Source organism: Sparus aurata, chromosome 3 (genome assembly GCF_900880675.1).
Source record: "Sparus aurata chromosome 3, fSpaAur1.1, whole genome shotgun sequence".
Classification (NCBI taxonomy): Eukaryota; Metazoa; Chordata; class Actinopteri; order Spariformes; family Sparidae; genus Sparus; species Sparus aurata.
In genome coordinates, this window is record NC_044189.1 from 10,836,853 (window position 1) to 10,853,252 (window position 16,400).

At 43.1% G+C, this 16,400-nt stretch overlaps 1 protein-coding gene across 6 annotated transcripts in view; it reads right to left on the bottom strand.

Moving 5' to 3' along the window:
* The window catches only part of rbms3 (RNA binding motif, single stranded interacting protein), a 307,812-nt gene that overhangs the window by 68,768 nt on the left and 222,644 nt on the right, over positions 1–16,400 (bottom strand). For all 6 annotated transcript variants that reach the window (XM_030411796.1, XM_030411794.1, XM_030411795.1 and 3 more), the window contains 2 exons: positions 9,272–9,429; positions 3,714–3,793 (listed from right to left, as the gene is read on the bottom strand). In XM_030411796.1, the coding sequence (XP_030267656.1) occupies positions 3,714–3,793; positions 9,272–9,429 (238 nt within the window). The remainder of the gene's footprint in view (positions 1–3,713; positions 3,794–9,271; positions 9,430–16,400) is intronic.

Genomic DNA, 16,400 nt, shown 5'->3' on the forward strand with positions numbered 1-16,400 from the left:
TGTGTCATTATGGCGTTATCTGCAACCAACTTTAACTTCCTGCCATCATGGTGACTTCCTTCTCTGTTTATTTTCCTGTGGTCATTTGAATTTGACAAATGACCCGGCACCTGACATCCACATATTTACTTCCTGGTATGGGACAGCGAGGTTACAACTCAATATCCTTTTTGTATTGCCACTGGACACACCTGAGTAGAGGAGGGCAACTATAACATCACACACACACACACGCATGCACGCACGCACTCACACACACACACACACACATGTCTTGACACAGTGTGATTGAGTGGATAAGCTGGAAATGCAGAGGCTTGTCAGATATGGGCTTGAGAGGATTGGTGAGAGAGCTTCCTACACTGAGAAGACCGTGTCCATGTGTATGCGCATGAATGCATGTTAAGAGCGTTGTGGTGCATGTGGCCGTGTGTGTGTGTGCTACCACAGCCACTCAGTGTGTATGGCTGAGAGAGGTTTTTCAAATGCTAAATGGTGGCAAAAAAGGATTTCATTAGCATTATATGGATTTTGACATTCCACTCGGGTCAAAGTTAGTGGCGCATGACTATATTTGTGCTTATGTGGTTTCTGTGTGCAGTATTTATGGTTGTCACACAAGCATACCCGTGCACGTGCACACACGCGCAAACACACACGCTCCTGTGTGTGGCAAGGGCCCCCCGGGGGGTGCCGCTGAGCTGTCAAAGCAGGATGGATGAAGAAGCTGCCCTGCATAGCAAGGGGCTCTGGGGAAATACCACCAAAAACACACACACACACACAAACACACACACTCATAGACACAGACACCCGCACAGACTTTGTCAGCACACACATACAGTATGTTTTCCCACTTTAAAATGCATAAATTTGAATATGCACGCATAAATCAGAACGCAAAAACAAATAAAATATGGTGAAAAACACATAACTTCCACACTAGTCAACACCCAATCACACACACACACACACACACACACACACACACACACACACACACACACACACACACACACACACACACGCACGCACGCACGCACGCATGCAGACATCCAGTACACACAAACACATTTTGTAAGAAAGATTTCTTACAAGATTTTGTAAGAAACAGAAACAGCCTTCGGGTCCTCTGCAGAGGAACATCTGAGTTTGATAACAGAGGAATGTCCAGAGATCTCCATTTAGCACACAGCAGGTCATCATGGACAGTATCAGAAAGGGGAAAAAAATGACACTTCCTCAACCCGGACCATTTTATAAAATCTAGACGATGGGAAAAGTATCAAAGGAATGACAGAGTGAGTCTTTTATCCATCAGTGTTCATGAATAGAACAACTGAGGGAAAAGCAGCTACACACATAGACTTACACAATATGTCTCCATCAGTCACATTGTAGGCGCCAAGTTAAATTCTCAGATCTGAAAACAAGGTATTACCTCACTAGGGCTGAGTAATACTACCTCAAAATGATATTGTGATACATGCAGTGCTGTAAAAAGCACGCACTTTAGTGTTAAAAGTAAATGTATGGCAATAAATATACAGATCAAAACTACAAGTATACATACATATAATTACAAGTATATACTCGTAATTATATGTATGTATACTTGTTGTGAGGCCAATGATCGGCTGAACCCAAAGTATATAGTATATACTTTGGGTCAGCCGATCATTGGCCTCACCAAATAATGTAATCCGATATTAAGTATTTTCAGATTTTGTGAATCAATTTAAAAAAAATAAATACACTTACATCTAAAAATGCACTAGTTTGGCTCTGATGCAGCATGCAATCTAAAGTAGTTAGAGAGTGGAGAGTTAGAGTGTAGGAGTAAAAAGTACAATATTTCCCTCCAAATCAAGGAATAGAAGTATAAAGAAGCAGAAAACTGAAATACATGTACCTCAAATTTGTACATAGGTGCTTGAGTAAATTTACTTTGTCAGATACCATAACTAGATACATGATATATATCTTAATATTTTGAAATCTCCTCAAAAGCACTTCCTAAATGGTAGGACAGAATAACAAATATCATAAACTTTGGACCAAATACCTTGATACCAATACTACAATGATTTGCAATGATTACTGCTACGAAATAACACAATGAGATTTTTGATAAATGATCATGAGTAATTTGCCTTTTTGAAATAATCAGTAGTCAGTAGGTGTCAGAAACTGAGCAAGATGTCTCCATTAATGATAGAAATGGCAGCAAAAATGGCAAAAATAAAACCCATGTTGTAATAAACCGAGGAATTGATTATCACATGTTTCCCTCACATTACAAATGGCAACAGCACAAGGAACAATAATAGTTTTTGCAGCGGCGCAGTTGTGTGTGCACACAGGCATACATCAACGGAAAGCGGAGCATTCACGGACGCATCAGGAGGGACCGTGGCAGCACCAGACCAGAGCGGACCTTGTAAACTTAACCATTCTTAATTCCACAGAAGGATTTCCTCGATCAGGGCCGTAAATCTCCATGCTTGGCACAGGCCTGAACAATCCATTAACAATAATAAAGCCGGAGCGGCCGGGAGATAGACCCTTAAAGGGGAAGGTCAGCCTGATATTACAGCTTTAAAGGTTTCCTATTACGGCTCAACTTCAATATAACCACTCACCTTGCCTTTAATGGCCGCTGGCTATGCAGTGGCTGAGCATATATGGAGATTCTAAATCCAGTCTCTCTGAGATATTACTGGATAGTGGAGAGCGATTAATGGGTCTGTTTCTGTGCCGCCAGTTGGTTGGAGGTGTGAGTATTGTTAATAAAATTGCCACAGGGGTGAAGGAGACCTCCTCGGCATCACCCTGTCTGGCCCTCACGTCCTGCTGGGACGAACGCGAGGCTTCGAGCGCTGCAGCACCTGGCTCCAAAAGTGCTTCGGCAGCATGTTTTTGCTCCATCCTGGCCTTTCCCTCTGACTCTTTCTTTCATATCTTTACTCTCACTTTCCTTTTTGCAGCCACCTCTTGTCACCCATACTCCCTTGGCGGGTTGTTCTGTTTCCAAAATTTCCAATGCTTTTTTCTCCTTTTGTTTTAAACTTTTGGGACACTGATGTCACTCTGGTCACTGAATAAAAGACAAACTCCTGTGCAGACACAGAGTGTGGTACAATCTTGTCTCTACATCTGTCTCGGTTTTTGTGACATTCTTTCTCTCAACCTCTTTTCTCCCGCCTGTTTTCTCCTTGGCCACCTTGTTCCGCTGTCTAGGGTGACTGCAGAAAAAAAAGAAGATAGCAAGGAGAGAGGACACGGCAACAGAGAGCAGGAGCAGGAGAGGAAAGAGGGGAGAGTGCAAGCTCTTAAGTAGATTGCAAAGAACAGCACAGAGGCATGAGTGTGAATATTAAGAGGGTTTTCTCCGGCTCGAGAAGTTCCAGCCTGCAACGGCAGCACCACCAGGGAGGGAGAGAGATGGTGACAGCAAAGGGAGAGGGAGATGGGGAGAGGAAGAGACCTATAGAACCGCCAGACATTGAGCTGTAGCCACGACAGCTAGCTTCAGGTGTCAGAAACGACAGTGTACACAATCTATCAAGCTGTCCGGCAGATCAGAGATGAGAAATCTCCATAATTGAATTAGAAAGGAAGTTCCTTATTTCGAAGTTGATGATTTTCCAGGAAAGACAGGAAAAAAGTGGGTGACACGAGGGTAATGTAAAGCAGAGGAGGAGAGGACTCACCTGGAATGCCTGGCGGGGTTTTCAGGTATTTTCCATTAAAATGCTGTATCACTACTTCACACTTCTCTGTGGACTCCATCCTGCAACAGCAAGAGAAACACACAGGGTTTAATTGAAAAATATTCACTATCCATTTGTAGGCTTCAGTCATTAGAAGTAAAAGTACTTATCCTCTACACTACATTATTACACAAGCAGAGAGTGTTCAGTATACTGAATTGAGTGCTGGTACAAATGGAATGGATGTTTCTTTTTGGTACCGAACACTTTTTAACTATCACAAACACCTCTTTTCAGGCCAAGGTACCATCTGTTTTTGTTACCAGTTTTCATGATCTTCTTTTAAAAAACGTAACACAGCTTGTTTCCATTTTGCCCTTCATAGATGGAGCACGAGGTTAAAAAAAAAAAAGCCACTTATGACAGATTTACACCAACGAGGAGTCACCCGCTAGACTGTGTCTGCTGGCTGGGGTACTATCACTCAATTCATTCTAAAAAAAAGTCCAATGAAACTATCCAGAGTCCGTCTTTCTGTCTATCTGCTGCAGAATGTCATTGTCTGCATAAGTCAGAGGTTCATAATGAAATTCAAGGTTTGCAGGGAAAGACTTGTTATGCAGCCTTTCTCCCCGGCCTGATAGAAAAAGGCAGTAGAGAGAAAGACAGAAAGAACAGGCGAAAGGGATCCAGGGATGTAGAGGAAGAGAGATAAGAAGGTATGAGAAGGTGAAACTGACAAGTTTATGGAGAGTAATGACTCCATTTGATTTCCACAGTGGGAGAGAGAAAGAGAGAGAGAGAGAGAAAGAGAATACAGGAAACTGACTGACTCTCCTTTTCCAGCCACTGGATCAAACATCTATGAGCTGAGCAGCTGACCAGCAGGAGGGCTCTGATCTCTCACATCATAAGCACACGGACACTAATGCCCATATACACTTCACATCAAAACACCTACGGAATTATATCAAAAGCTCTTTTACATAGTAAGTGAATCAAACACATCTTTACATAAGTATATCAAACACATATAAAAATGCATGAAAGTGTGTGTGCCCAAATGTGTCTTTTATCCTCGTACTGTGCTGGGATTAAAAATGCAAACTTGTGGGGGGAAATTCAAACGAGTAGCGCGAGTATCTACAAGCTTAAATCTCTGTAAAACTCGGAATCTTCAACACTTCATGTCAGTCATACAAACACAGAATAATTTCCAATCCCTGAATTTAAATCTCAACTGTGAGCAATCAAGTACACTTGCAAGAACAAGTGCCAACAGGCCTGAGCTGCAAGCTTCGCTTCGTTACTATCAGCTCTGTGAGGCTGCACTTTTGCATAGTGGTGCTCTGAGCTAATTGCTAACATGTCTTGCTCATAATGTGAAGGCTATTATGCAGATGTTAACAAGCTGTAATGTTTAAAAAGCACAGTTTTTCAAAAAGAATTGGACACCTGACTGATGTTGGTGCTATGTAAAAGGTCAGGGTAACTTATGATACAGCAGTTCATCCTGAGGGGAACATGAATGAGTTTATCAAATGTCATAATTTGACCCTCATACCATTTGACTAGATTAAAGTCAGGGATGACCAAAGTCACTATAACATATCCTCTGGGGACAATGAATGCCTGCATAAACATGTGTACCAATACATTTCACTGTGTAAGGTGAATCTTAAGGGTAAATTTACCATGGATATCAATTCAAAATTCATGGCAATGTATACAATAGTTATCAAGAAATTCACCAAAGAATGCCCAAATCTCAACCTGATGGTAGCGCCAAAGAAAAGAGTCAAGGGATCACCTCATAAGCTGAGAGGGTTTATAGTGTGGGGTTTATGAATGTTCTGCCTGCCATCCCTACAGCTGTGGTTTGAAACAGCAATTACATCACGAGCTATAAAGGACACACTATTTTTATTTCAATGCGAATGGAACTTTCTATATATCAAAAATTACAACCTTAACTTAGAGTAAAAATATATACAGCCTCATGCATGAATCTGCACCTAGAGCACAGAGGTTACCATGCAGATGCTTTAATATCTCCTCACAAAGGACTCTTATATTAAAAAGAGACAGTTTTTAAATGCAGGCTTGAGTGATCTCTGTGCCTATGGTAATATCCTCCCGCAATGTGCAGAATCCATTGCTTTCCAGATTTTCATGCTTTATTCGCTCTCACCTCCAAGAATACTCATATCATCCTGTCAGCCTCTCACTTCTCTGTTCTCTGTCTCTCATCCTTCTCCTATCTCTACCTCCATCCTTCTTTTTTCTTTTTTTTTTTTACCATAGTTTCTTTATCGCTCTCTCCGTCCCATCCATCTTACTCCCCGCCCGTCTGCACCTCTTCTTTTTGACGTCTCTCTCATTCCTCCCCGTCTTTCAACCTTGGTTATTTCCTCCATCTTTCAGTGTTACCCTCACTCTCTCCCGCCCCATCTCTCTCACTTTACGTGCCCTCCTTTCCTTCCCTCTCTGTCCATCCTTTTGTTTCTCTGTTATGCCCCATCCACATCAACATCTCTCTCCCTTTTCCTCTCCCCTACTTCTCTTTTTAGAATGTGTAATCTTTCACACTTCCTGCCATCATCCATCTCTCACTGACCCCGTATGCACCCTTTCCCCCTATTTCTCCTCCCTGTTTTTGGGAAGACTTATATTAACAAGCAACTGGGTTTCAGCTGATCGCTTATTGCTGCCCTTTAACACATCATATGCACTCAGCAACTGGAAATGAGGTGAGTAATAACACTGTCAGCTAATTTAAATTATATTTAGTAATTATTTGTATTAAGTGTTTAATCAAACAATCAGAAAAGAATAAAGTAAGTAAGTGCGTAAGCCAGAAAGTATTTTCTGAAAGCTTTCCATACTGACAGTATTTAATACTCAGTGCTAAGGGCATATTTCATGTAGAACATTTTTGTTCTTTAGTTTTCATTTTATTCAAGCGTAAAGCTGTTTTATTCCATGTTTCGCACATTATCCTGACTTATTTGTATGTATCATTTATTTTACTCTGTGTATACACCATGCAAAAAAGGGCCTTGTTGAAATAAAATCAATATCAGTGTGTTTATGTTTACATTTTATCTGCTCGCATGTATGCACTCATTTTTAATGCGCTTCTAATCCATGTTCACACACACACAACTACACTCAACATGCTACTTACCCCTCCATAATGCTTTCCCTTTAAGAGGCATCCCCATGACAAAGAGAGGATCTACTCAGCTATCCTCGCATGCAACTTAGTGCTTGTGACATAATGATTTATGTGGTTGTGAAGCGCGTAATCAAAACAAAATCAGTTTTGAGACTATTTTTGCTGTCTATTTTAAAGGGAGGCTGAAAAATCCGGTTGAGTGCATCACACTTCTCCAGAGTTTCGAGTGATCCTCTGACTGGAAGTGTTGATGCTTAGCTTTCCCTTGCGCTCTTTATCCATCCTCCTCACACCATCCCCCCATTCATTGTTTGCCTCCTCCTCGACGCTGGCTCTCCTCAGCACTTTCTAGTAGGTAGGTAGACCGAAAGCAGGTGGGTAGACAAGGAGTAAATAAGGCCGACAGCCTATTAGGCAGTCGTAGGGAAAACAAACCGGTCAGCCGGACTGTCTGTTAGTCAGTCATGCTTGTGGGGTAGCCAGTCAGTCAGAGATGCAGGCAGGTAGGTATAGTGAGGCGGGATGGCTTTTCTCTGTGTGCTACTGGTTAATGGCATCAGGTGCTGCTGTCTGCAATGATTAGTGCTGGGGCTGGAGTAATGGGCTCTGATAACAGTAATGGATCGGCCCACAAACACTTAGCTCAGTTTACTCTCTCTAATGCCCCTCATGGCCCAACCCTCAGCAGCTGTCTGTCTGTCTGTCTGTCTGTCTGTGTGCACAGCTAACAGGAGCTCCATGATTTACAACATACATAGTTTTATTTTTTCCGTTTCACCTGAGATCATAGATGATAAAATTGTCTCTCGTTTTCTCTCCTTCTTTCTACTCTGACCAAAACACCACTCGTTCGCCTCTCACTTATCTCCCAGACATCCACACACGCTCGTTTCGATTTCTATTCCTCAATCTTTCTCTGTCTTAGGCTGCCTTCTCCTTTCTATCACCTTCTCTTTCGCTTTATAATAACCTCTATGATTAATACTTTTTTTTTTTTTTTTTACCAAGCCATTGTTTCACACTCCCGGCCCTCTACCTTTCCATCACGTCTCTTCCTCCTCCCACTGAGGGCTGCATGAACAGGTGGCTTGTGGCAGGTTGTTGCTGTGCTCTGCTTGTTGGCCTGCAGGAGGCTACCTACCTGTCTGTGTGCGTACGTGTGAGAGTCTGCTTATGAGTGTGAGTGTTGCACACGCCTGGGCGCGTGTGCGTTTAAGCACAGGTGTGTAGGCATGTGTAGAGGCCAGTCTGTGCATATGCTCATTTTCGTGCATAAGTGCCTGTTTGTGTGTGTTTGTACTTGTCTGTCCTGCTATAACCCCCGGTAATAGAGCAGGGAATAGGAGAGGAGTTCAGCCAGAGCAGGTGATTAAGAAAAATCCCTCCAAGATGGCGGTTCTGTGGCCGTCAGTGGCCTCCTCTGGGTAAACAAGGGAGGAATGTGTGGAGAGGAATGAGAGCCTGGTGGCTGCTGTCGAGGACAAGGACAGAGCGGTTTATGACTTTGGGGATTAACAAGCTGAAGTGGAAACTTTTATAAGTAGAAAAAGAAATAAACTGTTCAGTGGTAGGATTGGTGGTGGAAATATAGCAGCAGGCTATACAGTAAGAATAAGGGGGTTATTTGCTGCTATCCATGAATGTATACAGCTTGTGTGCGCAGATACTCCGAGTCACAGGCATGAACAAAGACAAACTCATCCACTGGCAGACGCACTGCCAAACAGGCTTGGCAAATCACTGTTTCCTCTGCACACAGGCAGGATTCATCTGACAAATATCTTTTTTTGAGTGAATTAAAGGCTGACAGATATTTCGGTAGGCTGATGTTGGCTTATCACAGATACATTGGGATAAGTGTATTTGTTGCCTGATATGCGCCTATATTTTTTTTAGAGATTATAATGCAGAAAAAAATTATTGGGAGCATTAAGAATGATTAAATCTCAGTCAGTGTTCTGTTTCTGTTTCTATTTCTAATGTCATTATAGATCTTATCTTTGTCAGAAGTGTTTGATCTACATTTGATGGATCATTGCATAAAATGTATGAATACCGGCTGATATATCTATATCCCTGTTAAAGTCAGTACACACTAACACAGGGTGAATTTATATAAAACCTCTTCCTTGTTACTGCAGCACCCTTGACTGTCGAGAAGAGGACGATGCACGCCGACGTAACCTCGACAAATATTCACAGTAACTGCGGAATTAAGATTTGACTCAAGTGCATAGTGTGAGGCCACATGTACTGATAATCCATTCGTAAATTATGCCATTATTGTCATTACTGCCATTATTAAAAATCAATGATTGCTTTCACAGTGGCAGCAGGAGTGATGCCTCCATGTCAGATCAGTATCATAATTACTGTGTACCTGGCGAAGCCGACTCCTCTGCTGACCCCGTTGGCATCCCTCAGTATCCTCGTGGAGATGACGTGACCCAGGGGCTTCAGCATGTTCTCCAGCTCCTGCTCGTCCATAGACACCGGCAGGTTGGAGATGTACAGGTTGGTGGGGTCCTGCTCCTGTTGCTGCAGGGCCAGTGGTTAGAGAGAGGAGGGGAGGAAAGAAAAATAAAAGGTGAGACACAATGTATCGTCAACAACTGTAGCAATTGTGAAATATGCATCAGCTCTGTGTCATGAGCCGTCACGTAATCAGACACAACGCTGCCAACAGTGGAACCAAACTCTGGCTGAACTCACATGATGATTGGCTTTATTGACACGCTCACATTCACATTCTCATGCAATGCTAGTAGTTCACTGTGCCTCTGGCTGTATGTGTGAGACAGTGAGTGTATAAGATACATTATGGATTTGCGTGAGTGGAAAGTATTATTCGAGTCTTGCATGTTGTACATATTTACAATAGTTTGCACGCAGTCTTCAGGGTGCATTATGTTTTATCTGATTGAAGTGTTAAGTTTAAAGATGAAGAGACAATGAGATGGAAACAGGGAGTAGGAAGCTGTGTAGTTGTATTGTACCAACAGCGTTTTCTCTGTCATGCCTAGAGGCTGCGACTTGCTGGGTGACGCTGCACAGCTGGTGGTGGGTTGAGCCCGAGGTAGCAGGAGGCCCTGTGAGCTCCACAGCAGAACAGCTGGAAACAGCAGCCCAGCCCCACCAGTCAATCAGTCACACAGCCAGGCAGCCACCATGTAAGTCAACCAGCCATCCATCCATCCATGCTACGCGTCAGTCCGTCTCTAAATTAGGCATGAAACTACATTATGTCATCCTTATCTCTAATTAAGTATCTTTATGATGCTGTATGCACATTAGCATATTTTCTTTTCTAACGTATTAAATTACATTCAATCCATCCTCCCACCTAGGTACTGAGCATACTACCCAATCAGGGAGCCAAGCATCTCTCATTCATCACATCTCCTCCTAATCCAACATCTCCAAGCCTTTCATCCAACAGCAACCGATTTTGGGTTACAGTGCAAAAGCAAATATTACAAAAGGCATTTCTGCTGTGATTGTAGGACAGCATAATGTGATGTATTCATGAATACCGTCAACATTTTGTCGAGATTGACCTACATAAACCAACAGCAGACATCTCATTAGGTGTCCCCTGGAACTTTTAGTGGAAGTGGTTTTAAAGTTGAAGCTTATACAAATTGGCCACCTGTTGAATTCATACTCCAAACGAATAGGTGGCAGCATATCACCAGAATAACTGCCAACTGCTGCTAACATAGCTGCTGTTAGCTAGTTAGCTTAAATATCCACACAGCTGGCGATCGCATTAGCTGACTATGCTCGGACCAGGGGGGTGTTCATTATCAGACTGTCACCTCTGAAGGTACAGAATGGTCTTTGACATAACCATACATATTGCACCTTTAATAGATGTGGATCTCTTGGACAATTTTTAACAAATCTTTCCATGCTGCCTTTGGGAAGTAAATATATGTATTAAATCCCTTAAAAACAGGCTCCTTTATCAGAAAGAGATTCATGATATGAGCAGCAGAAGACCTCAAGTAGAAAGACTATGTGAAGGTTGGGATTAATTATGTAATAATAAGGAAGGCAACTGTAACCATCCTGAATGACAATAGCAATTTATGGAGACATATATCCATAAAAGTTTATAGATATATATAAAAGCTAAAGAAAATGTTAGTCCCATTAGTTCAGGAGTGGTTAAGTTGGCCAAGTCGTGTCTCATAAACCTGAAGAGCTGGCAACACGACAAGAACAGAAGAAAAGCAAGGACAAGTAGAACAGCTTACTGGCTGTCGTCCAAAGAAAATTAAGACAATTTGCACATGACTAAAACTCAATATAATCCAATTTTCTTTTCTAAACCACAAGGAGCATTTCAGTCTATTAATAGCACTTCTTTACTTTGAATTCTGTTGATTAGGGTTCAAATAAATGCCTCACAAAGATAGGAAACGTGAAGTTTCAGTGATCTCTTTCAGATACAAATATATGGAGCACTGTAAACAACTACTTCAAAAAAGAAGTCTGTTTTCTTCTCAGTTGGGGGGGGGGGGGGGGGTCGCGGAGATACTTGAGTTGCCTGCATGTAAAAACTGTCGTTGACAATCTTTACAGACTCTCTGTGCTACGCCACAGGCAACGCAGTCTCACGCTGTCTTGTTTTGCTTTCTGTTGATGGCGGAGGAAGAGGTTAAGGAGGAGGAGAGGAAGTGCCTCCACCAGCGTCCTGCCTCCATCTCTCCATCTGTCAGAGGAGAAGGTGGTCCCTCCCCTGATTAATTAGCCATCTTATCTGACAGGACATGTTTGATCTGATTAAAGCCTCAGGGAGCAAACCGAAAAGCAGGAAAAAAAAACAAAACACAGCTCTTTCTCCTTTAACCAGGAACTCAATTACCTAACTTCGGGGGCCAACTAAACTCCTCCTTCTTTTGTACGTGTGTCACATTTATGTGCTTCAGAGCGAACGGCAAAAAGGGCTCACACGCATTTGTATAACACAGGATTTGGCAGTGAATGAGACTTAATTAAATCTGCCCGTAAAAATCGACTGTACACGTGTCACTCTCCTGCTAAGTCCCTTTGGTGTGTGTAGCCGTGCAGCTGCGCTTCCCTTTGAGTTTCGCTGGTTATGTGAGGCGATGTTTTTCAGGATTATGTCAAAGAGGCTTCGTATTCCAATGCAGACAGGAGGTCTGGATCAAAGAGTTAACTGACTGACTCACTCACTGGGCTAAGCCAATGATACCGGAGTTTAAGTGTGTGTGTGTGTGTGTGTGTGTGTGCGTGCCTTGGAATGAAAGCACTCTCTCCTACGAGCATGTGACAGTGAAAGAGCGCGATAGAACGTGAAGCGGTAATTTGTGTGCGTGGGCTAATAGCAGAGGGCTACGTTTGCTCAGGGATTATCACGGGGAGGCCTCGTCTACGCACGGCCGCCTCGCTAAGTTTCCTCTTTGATGACGTTCCGCACCACAAAGCCCTAAATACCCAGATGAGAAGGTTACAGGGACGAGTGGAAATGGGAGCGTTTTGACGGGAGGTGAGATGGGCTGGCCCATTCCACAAGGAGATTTAATTTCCTTTAATGTCAGCCTCCGCACACGCTCTGCTGTCAGGCTATGAATGAAACGGTAATTGAGGTGTGTGTGTGCGCATGTGTGTACCTGTGCATATATCCTATCCCGGAGTCATTACGGTGTGTGTTTGTGCCCGTGCATGTATCCCTTTCCCCCAAAAGTGCCGGTCTCCCGTGTGTGCGATGGCAGTCATGTCTGTCCCCTCGCCATTGACCAGTCTTGTAGAAGGCTAATGGAAAGGCTCCAGGCTGCGCGGGGCCTTTGATGAGCATAATTCCTTCACCTTGCCACGAGGAGGACAGGAGGAATCCAACTGTGTGTGCACAGGAGGGGGGAAAGGAGGCGGCCGACATGTCATTTCCCGCTGACGGATGGCCCCCTTGCTCGAGCTGACAGCCCCGTAGCTGTTATTTCATTTCGACACCCTGCTCTGTTTACCTCGCTGTAATTTCTGAGAACATTACCATGCTACAGGGGAAGGGGGGGGAGAGAGGTATTAGCGGAAAGAAAAAAAAAAAAAAGAAGGCGAGGATAAGGCAAAAAATAGAGAGAGAGAATGGGAGTTATAGATCCCGGTGCAAAAGGTGAAAGAGTGAAAAGCTAAAAAAAAGACGAAGGCAGTTGACATGACAGGCAGATATAACACATTAAAGTGAAAACCTTGTTGCCTTTTGACAACGCTTGAGGGAAAAGAGACGTCAGTTGTTAGAAGTCTCACGTTCCGCCTATGGGGCTCTCAGGGCTGTATCCATTTAACTGATACGAGTTAGACAGATAGATATGTGTCTTGACTGGGGGCACTGCATCTAACGCCATGTTGAGGCTCGGAGCTGCCCTCACCATCTTGTCAACACTTCTCAAACTACATCTCCCAGATTCTGTCCTTTTTCTACCTTTCACACCACTGACCTCCCCATACCCTCTCTTCCTCCAGCTCGTCTCATTTCTTCAGCACCCTGCCGCTGTTTTTCCCTTCCCTTTCCGTCAATCCTTTTCCTGCTTGTTCTTCCTCCCTCTCCACTGTTGTCATCTCCAATCTCTTCCACCCTTTATCCTTGCTTCTACCTCCCCTCTTTCTTCTCTCTATCCATTCAGCTCACTCAAGAGATTAGATGCTGTATGTGTAATTGGCTCTACAGGGCTTCTCGACTGCTTCTCTAAGCGCCTGTACATGCTCTACGAGGGCGTGTGTGCATGTGTATGAGCATATAAGCCAATCCTCGCTATTCACTTCCCTGAGGTATGCCACTCCGGCCTGTTGTGTGACTAACCAGCAGCCCGCAGGAGCACAATTAAAGCACAAGACAATGGGGTTCCAATGTTGTCTGGAACGGGAAAATTGCAAGGAAACAGTAGTTGCTGTGTTGCCTCTGCTGTGAGGATGTGTTGCTGATAAGTTTGCAGATGCCGGAGGGAGCATTCCTGAACTTTTTAATATAGGTTGAGGATCGGCACTCAAATCTTGCTGTGGGAGCCTGAGTCTGCAGAATGGATTCAAAAAGACAAGCAGGCCAACCGAGTGGAAGGAAGGGGTATGAAGGGGGAAGCGGGATCGGGGGAGTCGGAGGAGCATAGGAGCGCATCAACTCACTTCAAAAGCTTGAGTTTAATTTGTGAGGAGCCAGAGAATTCGGAGACAAAAAGGTAGCACTACAAAGGAGCTATCATTCTGTCAGCAGGCGAGTCAGCTGGTCAGACAACAGCAGGAGAAGTCAGGCGGGCAGCTTACTGCCCCTTTGATGAGCACTTCCCAACATTTTCTGTTGCCACTGATGAGCGGATGGCAGGATCACTCCACTTTTCCCTTTGTAGAGGCTGTTGTCAAGCGCTTCTCAACACTTTGCCATTCTGTCTGTTATCAAGCCCCTCTGTGACACTCGACTTCAAACCCCAGTCACATCCAAGACTGCACATTACAGTGTGTCCCCCATCACAGCCTGTGTCTGTCCACTACAGCCTCTTACAAGACAAGTCAAACCATGTAGCTGTTAGCAGAGCCAGGAAGCTTTGGTGGAAGAAGTACATTTTGATAAGTTGCTGCGCACTGAACAAATAGCAACTCGTTTCCGTATCCTCCATTAGTGAGGAAGCTTTTTTATAGTAGAGGGAAAATGTCAGGTTCAAAGCATGTTTTCTTCACTTTCCTTTATCACAGTCAGATCCAACAGACAGATGGTGAAACTTTGAAGGCTTGAAATCTTTCTTCGCAATCCGATACACGTCCTTAAAAACATGCTGAGATATACCAATGCACTTTATAATCAAACATATGCACATGTGTCTTCAACCTAGATGTGCTCGGTTACAGAGCAGCGTGTTACGGAGCACGAGATAGACTACGAAAGTGTAAGCCTGCATGATGATGTACTTCTGCCGCTTGCCAGGGGGAGTTGATGAAATCCACATCTCTGATTCAAACCTTCTGTCTGAAACAAAGGGCTGTGAGGCGGAGGATCTGTGCCATCACCCAGGGTAGCCATTTTCAATCCACTTACCATATTATGTCTGAACAAACAGCCGAAAAATAACACCTGTCACTTAAACCTGATAGTGCTGCAATAAACGGGTATTGGCGGTGGTTTAGGACAAAGAAGGCAAACATACCATGAAGGCATAGCGTTGTCACTGCTTAGGGAACTGAATTAAACATAATTTCTCTGTCAGATTACATCCTTTCCACTAATTCTTGATCTGAATTCCTTTTTTGTGGGTAGCGTTGCTATAAGAACACTGGCATGTAAACGTGTAGTTTTGAGAGTGATTACAGAGAAAGTTAAAGTTGTGTTCTTTATCTGCAGCATTATTTTAAGAATGCGTTTGCCCAAGTCTTTGTTGCATCTCTCATTTGAAATGCCAGGTATTCTACCTCAGCCAACCCCCTTGGCAGCATTTTGGCCTTTTTTCAGATTTCTGGCATTTCCATTCAGTTTTTCACAACAGTTGGATTGAGACTAGGGATTTACTGATCCAACTTATTCTTTTTTGGAACTGACCTTGACTCAAGGTGTCTGCCTCTTCCTTGTACTTCTCTCTTTTTTGGGAATGTAAAATCTGTGCCTCGCTGCATGAGACTCATTGGAATCATTTGTGTGAGGTAACATGATGCCAGGTACGCTGTAGGGCTACAGATGGAAACTATATAATTAGCGGGAACAGATCAGTGCATTTCTCTTTATTTATTTCATTTCATTTCATTTTTTATTTATTTATTTTTTTTATTATCTTATTCAGCATTTCAAAGCTTGAAAGGAGACCTTTATGCCTTTTGGATTATTTCATTTCCTTCAGTGTTTTATCGGTTCTTGTTCACGTAAAAGGTCTTGAAAGTTAAAAAGGCCAAAGTCCGCAGCAACGGGAGCTCCTGAAATGCCTCACACAGCATTACGTCAGTAGTCTCACCTTAAATTTCGTGACTGCTTGATATCATACTATGTCACCATGTCACACATATGCTTAATTTTTTGCCTATAATCATGGTGGATGTGAAGCAAACTGGAAACTGGAGACATGGTGAGCAATGCTGGGTCAGGCGTGTGTGAGCTGACCAATCAGAGCAGACTTTACGAGACAGGAGCTAAAACAAAGCATTTCAGACAAGGACGAGTACAGTAGTTGCAGTGTTAAAGCATGTAAACATATTCTAGTGGTAACCCAAAATAAGGTTTTGAACCTGAAAATGACTAAATATGTCTCCTATAATACATGAGGCTCAACCAGTTGCACTCCGCAGGTCAGTGCATCTCTGATGGAAATTTACTTTTCTTCTAAAATTCTCATTATGATAACTGATCCAACAAAAACATATACAGACAATAATCTGTTGTACTGCACATAAATGTTCTGTACACATGTTCTTACGAAATCAGTCATTTCATATATAATTCATCATACAACTGATCATTTAAAACAACAAGCTGAGTAAAAAAATCTGCCAATGAAACAAGTGAAATAGTCTCA